Genomic DNA, 16,549 nt, shown 5'->3' with positions numbered 1-16,549 from the left:
CATTTGGTAACTCCAAAACCAGAGTGTGATGGTATATGTCTGTAATCCTAGCATTTAGGAGAAACAGGCAGGAGGATTGTAGCCAGCTTGAGGCTAGACTGATATAGTCCAGCCAGCACTATTCAGTAAGATTATCTCAAAAAACTAACCAGCAGAACAAACAGGCAAATAGCGTCTTTCAGACTGGGAATGAAGGAAACGGCCCCAGAATGAGGGCTGGTGTCACTCACTGCCAATGTTCCTAGGCTGATGCTCTGTTAACTGAGGTTTGGGATGGTGATAAGGTATGATGGGTGTTTATCCACCTGATTAGTTACAAGGGTTCAGTTGGGCTGGAGCCATGACGGTGATAACCTCAGTTTTGAGGTCAGCCTGAGGGAGGCTCCCATCTCAGGTAGTGAGCACTGCTATGTTGGTGTATAGAGAATGAGAGAAGGGCTAGCTGATTCCTTCAGGGAAGCAGGGAACCGTTAAAGCAGGGTATGTCCTCTTGATTAAACCAGGGCTAGAGTCATTCCAAACCATAGCACTCGCTGGGAATCAAAAAAGAAAATGTAGGCCAATGTGCCCAGTCCAAAGCATGTATGAAGCAAATTTAGAGTATAAATAGCTCATCTTAATGGTCAGAGAGCAAAGAGATGTTCAATCTGAGCAGGTCCTTAGCCAGAGGTGATGCAATGGAGTTGGAGAGTTTTAGACATTTTAACTCCTCTGGGCCAGTCTCAAATGCTTTGGGCAATACCCTAAACCTCTTACTGGGGATGTTCAAGGCCCCAGCTCAAGCTCTAAGTCTACTGGGAGAAGAGGCAGCTGGTTCACAGAGTGGTCAAGGCAGTGTAACTTTTTCTTTTTGGTCTGGACACAAATGAAGCCATTGTGGACTTTGGAGGTGGGGACCTTTAGGGTACTGGTGGTTTTCAAAGAAGACAGGAGGTGAGGAATGTCTGCAAGTTGCCTGGCCTGGCCTCTCAGAATACAGAATCTGTTTGGAATACTGGAGGTTGGTCCTGAGGCCTTGTGCATGCTACACAATTGGGCCTACCACAGAGCTCAATCTTCAATCAAGGGCACACTACTACCACACCCAGTTTATGTGGTGTTCAAACCCAGGGCCTTGTGTATGCTAGGCAAGCACTAAAGAAACTCCGTCTCCAGCCTGCCATTATGTATATATTTCTCAAAGATTTATTTATTTTGTTTTTTATTTTTTATTTTTTTTGGTTTTTCGAGACAGGGTTTCTCTGTGTAGCTTTGCGCCTTTCCTGGAACTCACTTGGTAGCCCAGGCTGGCCTCGAACTCACAGAGATCTGCCTGCCTCTGCCTCCCAAGTGCTGGGATTAAAGGCGTGCACCACCACCGCCTGGCTATTTTGTTTTTTCAAGGCAAGGTTTTTCTGTGTAACCTTGGTTGTCCTGGAACTCTGTAGAGCAGGCTGGACTCACAGAGATCTGCCTGCCTCTGCCTCCCAAGTGCTAGAATTAAAGGCGTGTGCCACCACCACTTAGCTTAAAGATTTTTTTAAATTTTTTTTATTTTTTGGTTTTTTAAAGCAGGGTTTCTCTGTAACAGCCTTAGTTGTCCTGGAACTCACTTTGCAGACCCGGCCCGAAGGCCTTTGCCACCACACCCAGCTTGTTTCCTTTTTTTTTTTTTTGGTTTTTCGAGACAGGGTTCCTCTGTGTAGTTTTGGTGCCTGTCCTGGATATTGTGCTGTAGATCAGGCTGGCTTTGAACTCACAGAGATCTGCCTGGCTCTGCCTCCCAAGTGCTGGGATTAAAGGTGTGCACCAACACCGCCCACTTCTGTTTTTTTCTTTTCTTTCTTTCTTTTTTTGGTTTTTCGAGACAGAGTTTTTCTGTAGCTTTGGAGCCTGTCCTGGAACTTACTCTGTAGATCAGGGTGGCCTTGAACTCAGACATCCACTGCCTCTGCCTCCTGAGTGCTGGGATTAAAGGTGTGTGCCGCCGCCGCCGCCGCCCGGCTTTTATTGTATTTTTTTTAAAATTACATGTAGGTGTATGTGCTGGATGTAAGTATGTGCACAAGGCACTTGTCTTCAGAGATGAGAGGCATCAGATCCCCTGAAACTGGAGTTACAGTTGTGAGCTACCTGAAGTATGAGGGTGCTGGAAACCGAACTCGGGTCTTCTGGAAGAGCAGCACGTGCTTCTAACTGCTGCGCATCTCTCCAACACCTCCTTTTGTATATTTTGAGACATAGACCGCGCTGATTTTTTTTTTTTCCGAGACAGGGTTTCTCTGTGTAGCTTTGCGCCTTTCCTGGGACTCACTTGGTAGCCCAGGCTGGCCTCGAACTCACAGAGATCCGCCTGGCTCTGCCTCCCGAGTGCTGGGATTAAAGGCGTGCGCCACCACCGCCCGGCTGATTTTGAACTATGTAGCAGTGGCTGTCCTTGACTCCTGATTCTCCTGCCTCCATCTCCCTAATGCTAGCGTTAGAGGCATCTGTTATCACATCTGGCTTTGCTGCTTTTTATTTGACACGGAGTACCGTGTACTAAATTGACCAGGTTGGTCTTGACTTCTCTCTGAAGTACTGGCAGGCCGTCAGCTTTTGAAAACTCTAGACTCTTGCCAGGAGTGGCTCAGGTTGAAGTGGGTTGTGCTGGGCAGGCAGGGATCCTAGTCTCTGGGTGGGAACAGTGTGGCTAAAGGATTCTGGAAAGGTAGGTGGGGAGACAAACAGCAGGGGGCAGATCCTGGTGTCAAAGGTTACCCTAGGAATTGGAACGTCATTCTGAGACGGACATGAACAGATGGCCTTATGAGGAGGGGGCTGAGGACACACTTGGCTCCTAGGGAAGCTGTCATTTTGGATGAGGAAGGCTAAGAACTCAAGCAGAGAGGAAGGAATAGAGGGTTGAATTTCAGAGGTGGTCAGGAGTTGGGGTACCCTAGAGCAGGAAGAGTCCAGTGGTGCTAGTGCCCCAGGGAAGGGTGAATGCAGATGTCTCCAAGAATAAAGCATTCAGGAACAGTAGCAGGTCCCTGTGTTGGAGCATGTAGTAAGCAAAACACAGGCTGACTTGGGTGGGGGAACAAATCACTTCCTGCCTCTTTCTTAGTCCTAAGTAGCCTTGCAAGGCGAGGGCGTGCACTGCGGGACGCTGGGCGGGGACAGAGACGACTGGCAGATCAGACCGACTGAGCGTCCCGGTTGGGCAGCGGGTCCTCCGGGGTGTGGCGTCCCTTGTCCCGCCCTGAGCCCCTCCTCTCTTAACCCGCACCACCGGTGGTCGCTCTACTACTCTGCTCTGGTCGCTCTTCGCAGACACCAGCCGACCATCCAACTTTCGGTAAGGCTGGGATGCACCCTCTACCCCAACATCACCCTACCTCAGGCTACCAGGGTTCCCTCCTCGGACCTCCCGGGTGGAGAAGAATACCCGGAAAGCCACGTGTCTTCCGCGGCGGTGGCGGTAGCCCACGTGGCCTCCTGGGCCGGCTTGGTTGGGCCGAGCGAGCCTCATCGACTGCACTTCTTGTCCCGGCAGGACCATGGCCAACCTCGAGCGTACCTTCATTGCTATCAAGCCAGATGGCGTGCAGCGCGGCCTGGTGGGCGAGATCATCAAGCGCTTCGAGCAGAAGGGGTTCCGCCTAGTGGCCATGAAGTTCCTTCGGGTAACGCGTCCCTCGCCCCTACCCCTCTGTGTTGGGTCCCGGGTGTTTTTCCTTTCCGCCAGTGGTTTGTCTACGTCGCCTTTTGGAGTTGGAGTCACGCCTCTTGGCTGATTTCGCTCCCAGGAGAATCTTTTGACCTCCGCCCCTCACCAGACGGTGGTGGCCCGCCGGTCCCTTCCCAGGCCGGGGAGGACAGACGCCCTTGGGAAGGTAACGTGACTCTGGCCTGGCTTCCCTCCCGCTCTGCGCCCTGGTCCTGTCTCGGTCCTTTCCGCCTTGCAAAGGACTTCTACTCTCCTTGTGTGTCTCCTGGGGCAGCAAGGAGTGGAGACAGCCTGGGGCCCACACTGTAGGAATGAGTGGGTGGGGTCTTGCAATCCTTTGGTGCCTTAGGAGAAAGTTTGGGATCACGGAGGTGTTAAGGCTACATCCCTCCTCGCAGTTGGGTAGTAACTATTTTCCCACGAGCTGAAGGTGTAGTTGGTGGTATAGTGCTTAGCATATTTTGTGTTGGATCCCCAGCCCTGCACAAACAGTAGGGTGTGGTGGCACATACTGTAATCTCAGCACTTGGAAGGTCGAGATAAGAGGATCAGAGGTTCAGGGTCACCCTGGGCTAACGCCTGGAGTTTAAGGGCAGCCTGGGCTCCATGAAACACAGTCTGAAAAAGAAAAAAAAATTACTCTCCTCCCCACCCCCCACTCTCCCCAAGGTTTTTTGAGGCAGGGTTTCTCTATGTAGAACTCTCTATAGACCAAGTTGGCCTGGAACTCAGAAATCCTCCTGCCTCTGTCTACCGAGTGCTGGGATAAAGAGTGTGCCACACTACCCCACGGATAAAAGGTTACTTTTTTTTCCCCTAAAGATTTATTTATTTATTATTTTTTTTGGTTTTTCGAGACAAGGTTTCTCTGCGTAGGTTTGCGCCTTTCCTGGAGCTCACTTGGTAGCCCAGGCTGGCCTCAAACTCACAGAGATCCGCCTGGCTCTGCCTCCCCAGTGCTGGGATTAAAGGCGTGCGCCACCACTGCCCGGCTATTTATAATGTTTACAGTATCCTGTCTGCATGTACCCCTGCCCAGCAGAACAGGGTACCAGAACTCATTATAGATGGTTGTGAGCCACCATGTGGTTGCTGGGAATTGAACTCAGGACCTCAGGAAGAACAGCCAGTGTTCTTAACCTCTGAGCCACCTCTCCAGCCCTAAAAGGTTACTTTTAAAGTATAAATATCTACTGGAATTGAACAAAGGGTTTTGGTTTAGTTCTTGGGGCTGGAGAGAAGGCTCAGTAGTTTTAAAGCACCTTACTCTTGGGGAGGACAGGTTCAATTCCCAGCAGGCACATGGCAGCTCAGAACCAAAACTCCAGTTTCAGGGGATCCAACACCCTCTTCTGGCCTCAGTTGGTATGAGATATGCAAAGGATGCAGAGATACACATGCAGGCAAAACACCCACACACATAGTTATTTAAAAACAACAACAAAAAAACCAGGAAAGCCTCAGGAGCAGAGGCAGGTGGATCTATAAGTTTGAGGTCAGACTGGTCTACATAGCAGTTCCCGGCCAACCAGGGCTACATAGAGAACCTGTCTCATAAACAAAACAAAACAAAAAAAGATTTCTCAGGGTTGGAGAGATGGCTCAGCTATTAAAGAGTACTTGTTGCTGAGGCCATGGGTTTGATTACCATCACTGCAAGGTGGCTCATAACCATCTCTAACCAGTTCAGGGGACCTGGTAACTTCTGGCCTCCTGGGCACCAGGCACACATGCAGGCAAACCACTCATACACACAAATCTTGTTTGTTCTTATCTGAAATGTTTAAAAGGTTCATTTCACCAGGGGAACCTGAGGTGATCTATTATCTGGCTCATCCAGCCAACATTTCACTTTCTAAATCTTGCCTCAAACCACTTGTTTAATGTTATAAATCCTTAATTAACATCACTGACAATACAAGAGAGTCTTCTGTGAAGCCCTGGCTATCCTGGAGCTCTGTTCTGTAGACCAGGCCTGCCTCTGCCTCCCAAGTGCTAGGATTAAAGGTGTGTACCACTACCGCCCAGCTGAGTCTTTTATTTTTTATTTTATTTTTTTTTATTTTTTTGTTTTTTCGAGACAGGGTTTCTCTGTGTAGCTTTGCGCCTTTCCTGGAACTCACTTGGTAGTCCAGGCTGGCCTCGAACTCACAGAGATCCGCCTGGCTCTGCCTCCCAAGTGCTGGGATTAAAGGCGTGCGCCACCAACGCCCGGCTCAAGTCTTATTTTTTTAAGACAACATCTCTATCTCAGGCAGCTTTGGACCTGTGATTCCCCCTGCCAGTCTCCCAAGAGCTAGGATTACAGGCACGAGTGTCGTTAAACATTTTCTCGTCTTGTGCATGGTGTGTGTGTGTCCATCTTGTTTGAGTCTCTTGTTCACAGTTGCATATTCCAGGCTAGCTGGCCAGTGAGCTTCTAGGGCATCTCCTGTCTTTACCTCTCATCTCTGGGTGGGAGGTGCTAGGAATTCAGACTCAGGTCTACAAGACTGCATGGCTTCCCCGCAGTCATCCTCCCTTTAAAAACTGGTCCTGACGACTGAACACATGATCTTTCACCTGCCAGGCAAGCACTCTACCACTGAGCTGCATTCCCAGCTCTAGGGTATCTTTATGATCAGAATAGTTTTTTTTTGTGTCATAATGGTACAAATCTTAACAATCATAGAATGGATCTTTTTTTTTTTTTTTTAAGATTTATTTATTTATTTATTATGTATACATTTATTTATTATGTATACATAGGAGGGCGCCAGATCTCATTACAGATGGTTGTGAGCCACCATGTGGTTGCTGGGAATTGAACTCAGGACCTCTGGAAGAGCAGTCGATGCTCTTAACCTCTGAGCCATCTCTCCAGCCCCCAGAATGGATCCTTTTTAATGTACTGACATACCAAACCTGGAATTAAGAACCTGCCATGTTGGAGAGCCCTTCCCCACCTACAAGGTGGGATACAGCTTGTTCTCTAATGGGATCCTCTTGTCTGTCAGGCTTCTGAGGAACACTTGAAGCAGCACTACATTGACCTGAAAGACCGTCCTTTCTTCCCTGGACTGGTGAAGTACATGAACTCGGGGCCTGTGGTGGCTATGGTGAGTGTTTGTGATGTACTAACAGGGGAATGAATTCTTTGTCCCCTCTCTTTTGGGATTGGCTTTTGCTTTGTGGCCCAGGCTCATCTACAGCTCTACCTCTTGAGTACTGCGCTTCTAGATAGGCAGGAGTTAGTTAATTAGGTGTTTGGAAGGGGAAAGGAAATGAATCTGATTTTGAAAGGCTCTAGGCTGGAGAATTCAGTGGTAAGAGCTCATGCTGCTGTTGAAAAGGTCTGGAGTTAGGTTCCCTGCACCGACACATGCTGGCTCACACCACCTCTAACTCCAGCTCCAAGGATCTGATGCCTCTGGCCTCCATAGGCAGCAGTATTCACATGTGCATGTGTATACACACACATAGCAAAAAAAATAAAAGGAACCAGGTGGTTGGTAGTGTATCATGCTCACCTTCAATTCTAGCACTTGGGAGGCAGATGGATCTGAGTTTGAGGCCAGCTTGGTCTACAGAGCGAGTTCCAGGACAGCCAGGACTACACAGAAACCCTGTCTCAAATAAAGAAAATGAAAAGAGCTTAAGGCAGATCTCTGTAGGCTTTCAAAGAAGTACTATGTCTGACAAATACTTTTGACTGCAATGTTTCCTTGCTGTGGAGATCCGGTCTATATAAATAGAATGCTGATTGGCTAGTAGCCAGGCAGGAAGTATAGGTGGGACAAGCAGAGAAGAGAATTCTGGGAACAGGAAGGCTGAGTCAAGAGACGCTGCCAGCCGCCGCCATGAGTACCAACATGTAAGATACTGGTAAGCCACGAGCCATGTGGCAAGGTGTAGATTTATAGAAATGGGTTAATTTAAGATGTAAGAACTAGATAGTTAGAAGCCTGAACCATTAGGCCCAACAGTTTAAATAATGTAAGAGTCTGTGTGTTTATTTTATAAGTGGGCTGTGGGACTGCCGGGGCTTTGTAGGAGCTGGAGAGAAACTCACCAGCTACATTTCCTAGACCCAGGAAAGTATTTGTAGGTATGTAATCTGTCATGCAAAAGTTCTCTAGCCCTGCACTATGGGTGCAGTGTCTTCTGGGTGGCTTTGCTATCCCCTGGGGATGATGGTAGAGTGCAAGGAAAAGGTACTGAAATTGTTTGAGTACTTCCAGTTCCTAGACTAGTTCTTTCCTTCTCTTCCCTGCAGTACTGGCTCCTTTATGATTAACCCTTGCCATCTCTTGCTTTTCCACAGAGGCCCTTCCCCTTTCCACTGATCACTGATCTTTCCCCAGACTTTGTCCTCTTTTTTTTTTTTTTTTGTGATTTGTTTACCCTCAAATTGAGTAGTCTTTTCCTATGTCCTACTTGTGTTTAAAACATAGGCTCTTGCTCTTTGCTGGGGTTGTCTGACCACAGTGCCGGAAATCAGTGTAATTAATGGTTCTCAGTAATTGTCTTTTCATCTGTTAAGGTCTGGGAGGGTCTCAATGTGGTAAAGACAGGCCGAATGATGCTGGGAGAGACCAATCCAGCTGATTCAAAGCCAGGCACCATTCGAGGGGATTTTTGCATTCAAGTTGGCAGGTAAGAGTGTGTGTGTGTGTGTGTGTGTGTGTGTGTGTGTGTGTTTGTGTGTGTGTGTGTGTGTGTGTGTGTGTGAAGGGAAGTAATACACTTTTAACTCTGAGTATACAACATTTTGGGCATATCCCAAATGTAGGAAAACCTGAATTTAATATAAGGTGGAAATTATCACTAGACACTTTCACAAATGATTGCTTAAAAATTGTGATTGAGACACTATACAGAGAGCTGCATGTGATAGTTCCTATGTGGGAAACCAAGGTTTTTAACCTCACCAAATTTGGTACTGTGTGTATGGATGTGATACCTAACCTTTTGATTCCCTAATCCATAATTTGTACCCAAACTTTGGAGATTCAGGTGGAATAAAATGATTGTTACGAATAAGCATGGATGGCATGATTTGGTTTGCAAATCACTTTTAAGAAAATGTGTGCCAGGCATGGTGGTGCACGACTTTATTCCATACTTGGGAGGCAGAAATAGGCAGATCTCTGAGTTCAAGGCCAGCCTGGTCTGTAGGGACAGTTCCATGACAGCCAGGGCTATGCAGAGAAACCCTGTCTTGAAAATCCAGCCAACTAACCAAAAAGAGATAATGCAGAGGGTTGAGGCTATAGCTTAATTGGTGGATTGCTTGCCTGGCATGAAGGAGGCCATGTGTTCAATTACAGCCCATTTAGGAGGTAGAGGCAGAAAGATCAGAAAGTTCAAAGTCATTTCTAGCCCTACCCCTTTGCCCTCCCCCCCAAAAAAGATTTAGGACTGGCTCTTGTCTGCCTTTAGATTTGGAGGCTTGCCCACTTCTATTTTCCAGTAATTTAAGAAGGAACTTTTCTTTGGCAGTTGTAGCAATCTTGGGTTATACTCTTGAAGGGAAATCTTGGAAGTTTTAAGTTGAACTAAGGCTTCTGAGTACTTTACAGCTTTTTTTGGTGTAACATTTAAAGATTTTCCTGAGGGTTTTGGTTGTATATGTATGATGTATGCCCTGTGTCTACAGAGGTCAGAAGAGATTATGAGATGCTTTGGAACTGAGTTATGTATGGTTGTGAGACACCATGTAGACTCAAACCTGGGTCCTCTGCAGGAGCAACAAGTGCTCTTAACTGATGATCAATCTCTTCAGTCCTATCTAATGGATTTTAGTTAAATGTTTTGTTACACTGAAGATTGAATGTAGGACCTCATACATTCTAGACCAGCAGTCTCAGTCCTACAGTTGGCTTTGGGATAATTAGGGGAATGTAATTCAGTGTCAGGTGGGCCATTGACTGAAAAGGTCTGCAGTATCTGTGCCTTGTTATCTATTAAATGGACTCTGGCACTTTGAAACACCACTTAACAAATGAGTTTTTTTTTTAGGAACATCATTCATGGCAGTGATTCAGTGCAAAGTGCACAGAAGGAGATCAGTCTGTGGTTTAAGTCTGAAGAACTGGTTGACTACAAGTCTTGTGCTCACGACTGGGTGTATGAGTAGAGGTGGTTCACTGGGTCCTTTCCAGCTACTGATGGATCCCTGGACATAGCTCTTCATTCCACAGAATGAATGGATCATCTTTTCTAAAACAATAAAGACTTTGGAACTGGATGCAGTGCCTTGTGCTCATTTGCTAGAACCGAAAGTAAATTTGTCCCATGACTATGATGGCATTAAACAAAGTAGTCTTATTTACTATAAACAAAAATCTGAATCTTCTCAGAAACAAGCTAAAGTTCAAGACATTTACTAGGGAAGGTACTAGGGGAGAGTCAAAGTATGACATTGGCTCTTTAAGGAAGTAACCCAAATTTGCATCAGCTAATAGAGAAATGTGTATTTCTGCAAGATGGGTGTGGGAAAAGAGTGACAGTGAAACCAAGTCAAACAGGCCAGATTTATGTCTGTTAATCAGGAGAAAGTCTCGAGACAAAGGTAAAAAGACACCATTGAAATGAAGGGTTAAAGAAAGGGCAGTGAATGTGGTTCCCAGGTTGAAGCTTGTATAGACTCCTGCAGCCTCATTCCCTCAAAGATCGCATGCATGTGTGGGCCTGGTGTACAGAGGTCAGAAGGGGGTGTCTGACTGACTGGAACTAGATTTATGGATGCTGTGAGCTGCCACATGGGTGCTGGGTACTGAACCTGGGTCTTCTGCAAAAGCAGCAAGTGCTCTTAATCCCTGACCATCTCTTCCCTTAACATGTTCCCCTGTGATGGCATGTGTGTGCACTGGTGTGGGTGACCTCAAGCTGGAGATAAGGGTGCTTTAGAGTTGCCCACTTTGGGTACTGGGAGCCAAACTTCTGGGTTCTCTGAACCACCTCTTCAGCTTCCTGGAGTAAGAATTTTTAGGCTCATCAACCATCAGCACGGGATATTTATTCAGTGTATTTTTGGAAGGGTAAAAGCACGTAAGTAGTTCCATTTTCAAGGCTAATTTTCCTGTAGTACTTCCGTCTCTCAAAGTCTGGCTTAAGACACAAGCAAGTGCCTTGACTATTCAGAAACTGATAAAGCCTGGGGTTAGTGGTTCACATTTGTAGTCTTGTCACTCAGGAGGCTGAGTTGTGAATTTTGAGACCAACCTGGGGGTACCTGAGACCTCTCAAAACGAAGTTGGTGAAAACTCACTCTTAGCTAAAATATGCTTTTTCCAGACAGAGTTTCTCTGTGTAGCCCTGGCTGTCCTGAAACTATCTGCCTGCCTCTGCCTCCCGGGTGCTGCTGGGATTAAAGGCATGGGCCACCACCAGGCTGTTTTGTTTTTTTTTTCCCATGTATACTGGTTACAATGATCTAATCAACACGTGGTCTTATCTCTGCCTGTCTGCATACAGCTCCTAAACACCACTAATTCCTTTGATGAAAAGTGTCTGTATGCTGAGAGAATGGAGTGAGCTCCAGGACACACTAAAAGGAGGAAGGTGATAGTAGTAACTAAAGGTTGAACTGTCACCAGTGGCCAAACATAACCAATCATGTCTAGATAATGACATCCAGAGGAAGTCCAAAGGACAGCGTTTGGTTGCCATTCACATTATTCCTGTTATATGTTTACCTTGTATCCTTTTGTCTTTTGTGATGTTAGGGAATCAAATCCATTGCCTCTACAGTGTCAGCCCCACCCCTCCCCTTTTTAAAAACAACAAAAAAGCTGTATTCTGTGAGGGCACACATGAGATATATATCCTGAAGGAGTGGAGGCCAGAGGACAGCTTTCGGAACTGGTTTTCTCTTTTCACCATGTGGATCCTGGTGACTAAACTCAGGTTGTTAGGATAGGTGGCAAGTGCCTTTACCGGCTGAGCCAGCTTGCCAAGACACCCAGCTGCTGTCTACTGGAATTCTACCTGGTGTGGGGAGAAAAAATTCCACAGATCTAGTTCAAGTGGGGCTGGGGACATGTCTCTGGTAAAATGTACCTGAGGCCCTGGGTTGGATCCCCCCAGCACTTGACACAAACACAGTCACCTAGAGTATGGACCCCAAAGCAATGTTCTAGACAAAGGTTCTAGACTATTTCTCCACAAATGACACACTTACTTTTGCTCCTACTCTGGGTTGTGACCCTTCTCCTGCTTAGCCAGGAAATCTCAGCTCCAATGCAACTGTTTACACTGACCTGTGGCCTCCTGCTCCCATGGACAGTGGGAAGTTCCTCCTCACAGTACCCTCTTTTGCTCTACTTTGTATCCTGACTATCCTTTGAGCCAAGTAACAGCCATCTTGGAGGTCAGCTGTGCCTTTTGCTAACAATCATCTTACTGTCCACTGTTTACCCTCCCTGCCACTCTACCACCTGCTGTATAACTCATGCCTAGATGCATGTGGCCTCAGGGAGAGGTCAGGTATATAGGAAAGGCTGACTTAGCTCAATTCTTGGATCCCAGAGTGAAAAGAATCAGCTCCTGAAAACACACACGCATGCACGCACGCGCCCTCTAAAGAGGCTTGCTGCCGAATCTGAGGCCCTCAAGCCCACCGCAGGACTCCTGTGGAAGGAGAGAACCGACTTCTACAAGCTGTCTGGCCGCCACATGGGCACCAAGGCACATCCACCTGTGCTCCCCAATAAACAAATGCTAAAAAAAAGCCGGGTAACTTTAACATTTTATTTTGTGTAAAAAAAGGGCAAATTTAGTGAATTATTTTCATCTTGTACACAAAGTTATAATTTTAATGCTTTTCACATCCATGCTGAAAATTTGCGTTTGGTAAAAATGAAAGGAACATAAATTTCTCTGAAGGAATTTTTCACGCCATTATATACATTTCACGAGAAAGCTTCAAACACTTCCTCAATGATCACAAGTTACCAGAAAATAAAAGATTAAATTTGTCCAGATATTGATCTATATATCAAACGCACACAGAAATGATGTAAAAACCTTATGTATTTTACTTTGGCCTCTGTCCTTGAAATGTTTGCCCAGGGACAGATGCATTTTTATTTATTTTTATTTTTTTGTATAAATGACTGTGGCTTTATTTAAAATATGAAAATCAAAGGAAGATACCCAGTTTAATCACAGTATTTTTAAAATCCCTCCCCAATATTAAAGGATCATTACCAAATATATAGCACCATAATACAAATATTGATGGGCGAGGGTATTCACATCACACAAAATTAATAATAATAAAAACAAACAAACACTGAAAACCCGTGTTAGTATCCGCAGAATAAAGTTGATAACAGCTTTAGCTTTCCTCATACACAGCAAGGAAAAGGTTAAAAAGTTTAAACTACTAAAAGTTCCCAGGCTCCTAACGGGAAAACAAAAACAAACCCAAGGTCAGCAGTACACTTTGAACCGTGAGAGCACGGGGCTACTGAGTTGTATGACGACAGGAATTATGGCTACAATGGAAGCCTCCTCTGGTTAACTTTCTGTGTTAGCAGCAGGAGTGAGGGTCTTAACAAAGTAGAGGGCTTCAGGTTATGTTCAGACTAACAAGTCCTTACCAACCCTTCACTGTTGGTGGACATTATGAACACTTTATGAATGTTTAGGTGGGGAATTCTAAACACGCCAAGCCCGGTTTTGGTGTAGAATTGGAAGCTTTAAAACCTGGCTACATATGAGCACTTCACAGAACTAATTACCAGGACTGGCTGGCATGAAATCACATCCTTCCTGGCTTACAGTTCCTTCTCTGGAGAGCTCCTACACCTACAGTGTGAGGAGAGCACCCCAGACAACAGTCTTCTTGTGCTGGTACCATGGAAGCACAGTCCTGGGCTAATCCGCTGAGCCTGAGAATAAAGACTGCTATAACCTTTGCTTTGGACCTCTTCTAGGCTTTAAGCTCCTGGGAAGATCCTTCAAAGTCAAAGATTTGGGAAGTGTGAGGATGTCACATTTACAGTAGGTCCCCCTCAGCAATGTTGTTTAAGATAAATATCCAGTAATTTTACAGTTGAATTCACATATATTTGACACGAGAATCAACTTGCATTGATGTGATCAGCATTTAGCCCCCAGAGTCAGTATTAAGAAATGGTGACATGCGATTCCATACATTTTTACACTATAAAGTAACACATTTACTTCCAGTAGCTACTACAAAACCTTATGATATTAACCCCTCTTGCATAGAATGAGGTAAACCTGTGCGTATTACCAATGCTATTATTCCCAAAAGTAGAGCAATATTTTAGAAAATAAATTGCTGGTTTTTAACGTTCTATGCATTTAAAAGTCAAACAAAAATCTTACCTAAAATGTCTCCTGGGGTTTTCCATTAGCGTTTTTTAAAGCATTCCATAGGCTGACGGGCTGCAGAGGTTAATCATTTTGATTAATTTCTCACTAGCCCTGCCTATTTTCCAGAGGAGATGGGCAGTATTACCACTCTGAAGAGGCCAGGCTCAGACCCAGAAGCACTTCTAGAACAGATGCAATGAATTCCTGAGAGTTTAGTTTATGAACCTCACTGGTAAATTCTAGAGCTCTCATTCAGTCACAACTCGGTAGAAGGGGAGAAAATGCAGAGAGCAAACCTTTCACCAATTTACCCTTTTATCCTATTTTTTTAAAGGAAGCCATATGAATTTTAAAATGGGGAATGTTTACAATGGTCCAAATCAGTTATTGTTAAAATAAATTCTGACTACAATTAAGGACAATTTATAGTATGTGTCTGTGTATATGGAATTTTAAGAAAAGTTTTTTTTTTTCCTTCCTCAAATCAGTTTCTAACAAATCCAAGACAGTTAAAAGTAGAGTTGGAATGATTCTGAAATCTAAGCTTATTCTGGTTAACAATTTTTTCATCTGATTCTCTTGGTAATACAGAATATCTGTTTTCAGGTGTGGTTACATTAAGTTGCTCTCTCTCAGATAGAGGGAAATGGCAGAGGTTTGATAAGAATATCCCTTTTATGGGATGTTCTCTGGCAAGGAAAATAGAATAAACTTAGGAAAATATTCATTTTCCCCAACCCCTTATGTAGACTGAAATCCTGTTTATCTTGTTAACCATTCCAGTTTAACACTTTAGTGTTAGAAAATTTAAATCATTTTTACTCGAAGGAGAGCATATAAAAGTATCCAGAGTTCTCCTAGTTTCATATACAACTCCAAATAAATTTTAGCAGAATGAAAAAATTTCTGTACAAACATTTAAATGGGCTGCAATAAAATGTCAGCGAGCACAATTAATGACCCCTTTCGTGATCTACATGGTGATGAGCCCTCGGTGAGGGGTTCAGTTGCATATTTCTGCAGCAAAGGAAGCTGGAGATGTGACTGGCCTAACTCTAAAATCCAAAAATCTCCCAACAGGTACCAAGAAGGTTCATTTGTAATGACAGTTCATTTGCATTTACAACTATATCCTTCTTAATCATTTCCTTCAATCCTGTTACCTAAGCTTTAATCTTACCAAAAAAGTTAGAATTTCAGTTCTTGTTAACAATGCACATAAATCCAAACTTGGAAAATATTACAAAATTCTTTCAAAAGCTTCAAATACAACACAAAAATCGTCCATCTTTATAAATTGAAAAATTCCCCCCCCACCAAAATAGTTTCCCCCCCACCTGAAAAATCTGGAACTGAACTTTCTGTGTTTAGCAAAATGTCCCAGTAGAATAGCCCGCTGTACAGCTGGGTGACTACAAACCTGTCCTGTAAAACAGTCCCTCCCACCCCTAGTTTCTGAGCCACCTCATGGCTCTTGTTTGATGTAGAAGGTGGCAGAGCCATTGCTTTCTTGGTCAGATGCTCCTTGGAGGAAGCTATAATCCTCTCCATCTAGCAGCTCCTCCTTCAGCTGTGACGTGGTCACTGTATGAGACAGAAAGGCACGGGATGTTACCAAGTCTTCTGGAGTGCCTTGGTTGTTCATCTTCATGTTCTATCAATTTTACAGCTAAGAAGACGCCATTTCTTCAATACCTATAAAGATGAAACCATGGGAGGCTAGGTGGAACTCAAGGGTAGAATGCTTGCCTAGGACGCATGAGGTGATGGACTTGACCCCAGTACTGCAAAATAGACAACAATGATAACAAAGTCCTAAAAAATATTAATGTATGTGTGTGTGTGTGTGTTTTTAGGGCCTTGCTTATGTATATGTTAGGCATGTACTCTACCATTGGGCCATACCTCTCAATCTTAATTTTAGTTTTAAAGTATACTGTCAATTAAGAAATGCTTAGGAGAGGAACAATGCTATACACTGGACATTATACAGTTAATAATCTCCAAAATAATGCTCAAGTAACTGTGTTCATTAATTCAACTAAAATAATTGAAATTCTTAGGATTAAATATTCATTTTTATGTCAATGCCTATAGAAACTAACATATTTCTTGAAAATTTGGAGGTAAATACTCAACATGACAGTGTCTGCCTATGCAGCCCAAGAAGGCCTTGAATTTGTGATCTTCCTGCCTCTACCTCCAGAGGGCTGGGATTGTAGGTATACACTACCACATCTAGCTAATGTTTCTTCAGCCAACTTAGTTGTGATAAATCTGAGCTTACTAGCTATGCCCCTTCCTCTTACCTGAGTCCTACGATTATTTTTCTTTTCTTTTTTTTTCTTTTAAGACAAGGGCTCATGTAGCCCAGGCTAGCTTCCTACCTCAGTCTCCAAGTGCTGAGATTATAGGTGTGAGCCACTACAGTAAACTACTTTTAATCTTTTAATATACCTAATTATCAAATTAGCTTTATTATATGTTTTTTGTTTTTCGAGACAGGGTTTCTCTGTGTAGCTTTGCGCC

The 16,549-nt window shown here is 44.5% G+C and overlaps 1 protein-coding gene across 1 annotated transcript; it reads left to right on the top strand.

Annotated features, from left to right (window-relative positions):
• Positions 1-3,185: 3,185 nt before the first annotated feature.
• Positions 3,186-9,920, top strand: LOC114692876 (nucleoside diphosphate kinase B). Its single transcript, XM_028868904.2, has 5 exons — positions 3,186-3,319; positions 3,518-3,647; positions 6,688-6,789; positions 8,214-8,326; positions 9,692-9,920. Exons 2-5 carry the CDS (start codon positions 3,522-3,524, stop codon positions 9,807-9,809), a joined length of 459 nt encoding a protein of 152 aa, XP_028724737.1. The 5' UTR covers positions 3,186-3,319; positions 3,518-3,521; the 3' UTR covers positions 9,810-9,920.
• Positions 9,921-16,549: the final 6,629 nt, after the last annotated feature.

The sequence above is a fragment of the Peromyscus leucopus genome, unplaced genomic scaffold (genome assembly GCF_004664715.2).
Source record: "Peromyscus leucopus breed LL Stock unplaced genomic scaffold, UCI_PerLeu_2.1 scaffold_221, whole genome shotgun sequence".
In the NCBI taxonomy this organism is placed as follows: Eukaryota; Metazoa; Chordata; class Mammalia; order Rodentia; family Cricetidae; genus Peromyscus; species Peromyscus leucopus.
The sequence above is the reverse complement of the archived record's forward strand: the minus strand, read 5'-3'. Positions and strand labels throughout refer to the sequence as shown.

What these genes read in the sequence shown, in the direction of transcription:
- LOC114692876 (XM_028868904.2), top strand. Translation starts at nt 3,522, where the DNA reads ATGGCCAACCTCGAGCGTACCTTCATTGCTATCAAGCCAGATGGCGTG. An exon ending in TGGCCATGAAGTTCCTTCGG is followed by an intron (nt 3,648 to 6,687) that starts GTAACGCGTCCC and finishes CTTGTCTGTCAG; the next exon opens with GCTTCTGAGGAACACTTGAA. An exon ending in TTTTGCATTCAAGTTGGCAG is followed by an intron (nt 8,327 to 9,691) that starts GTAAGAGTGTGT and finishes TTTTTTTTTTAG; the next exon opens with GAACATCATTCATGGCAGTG.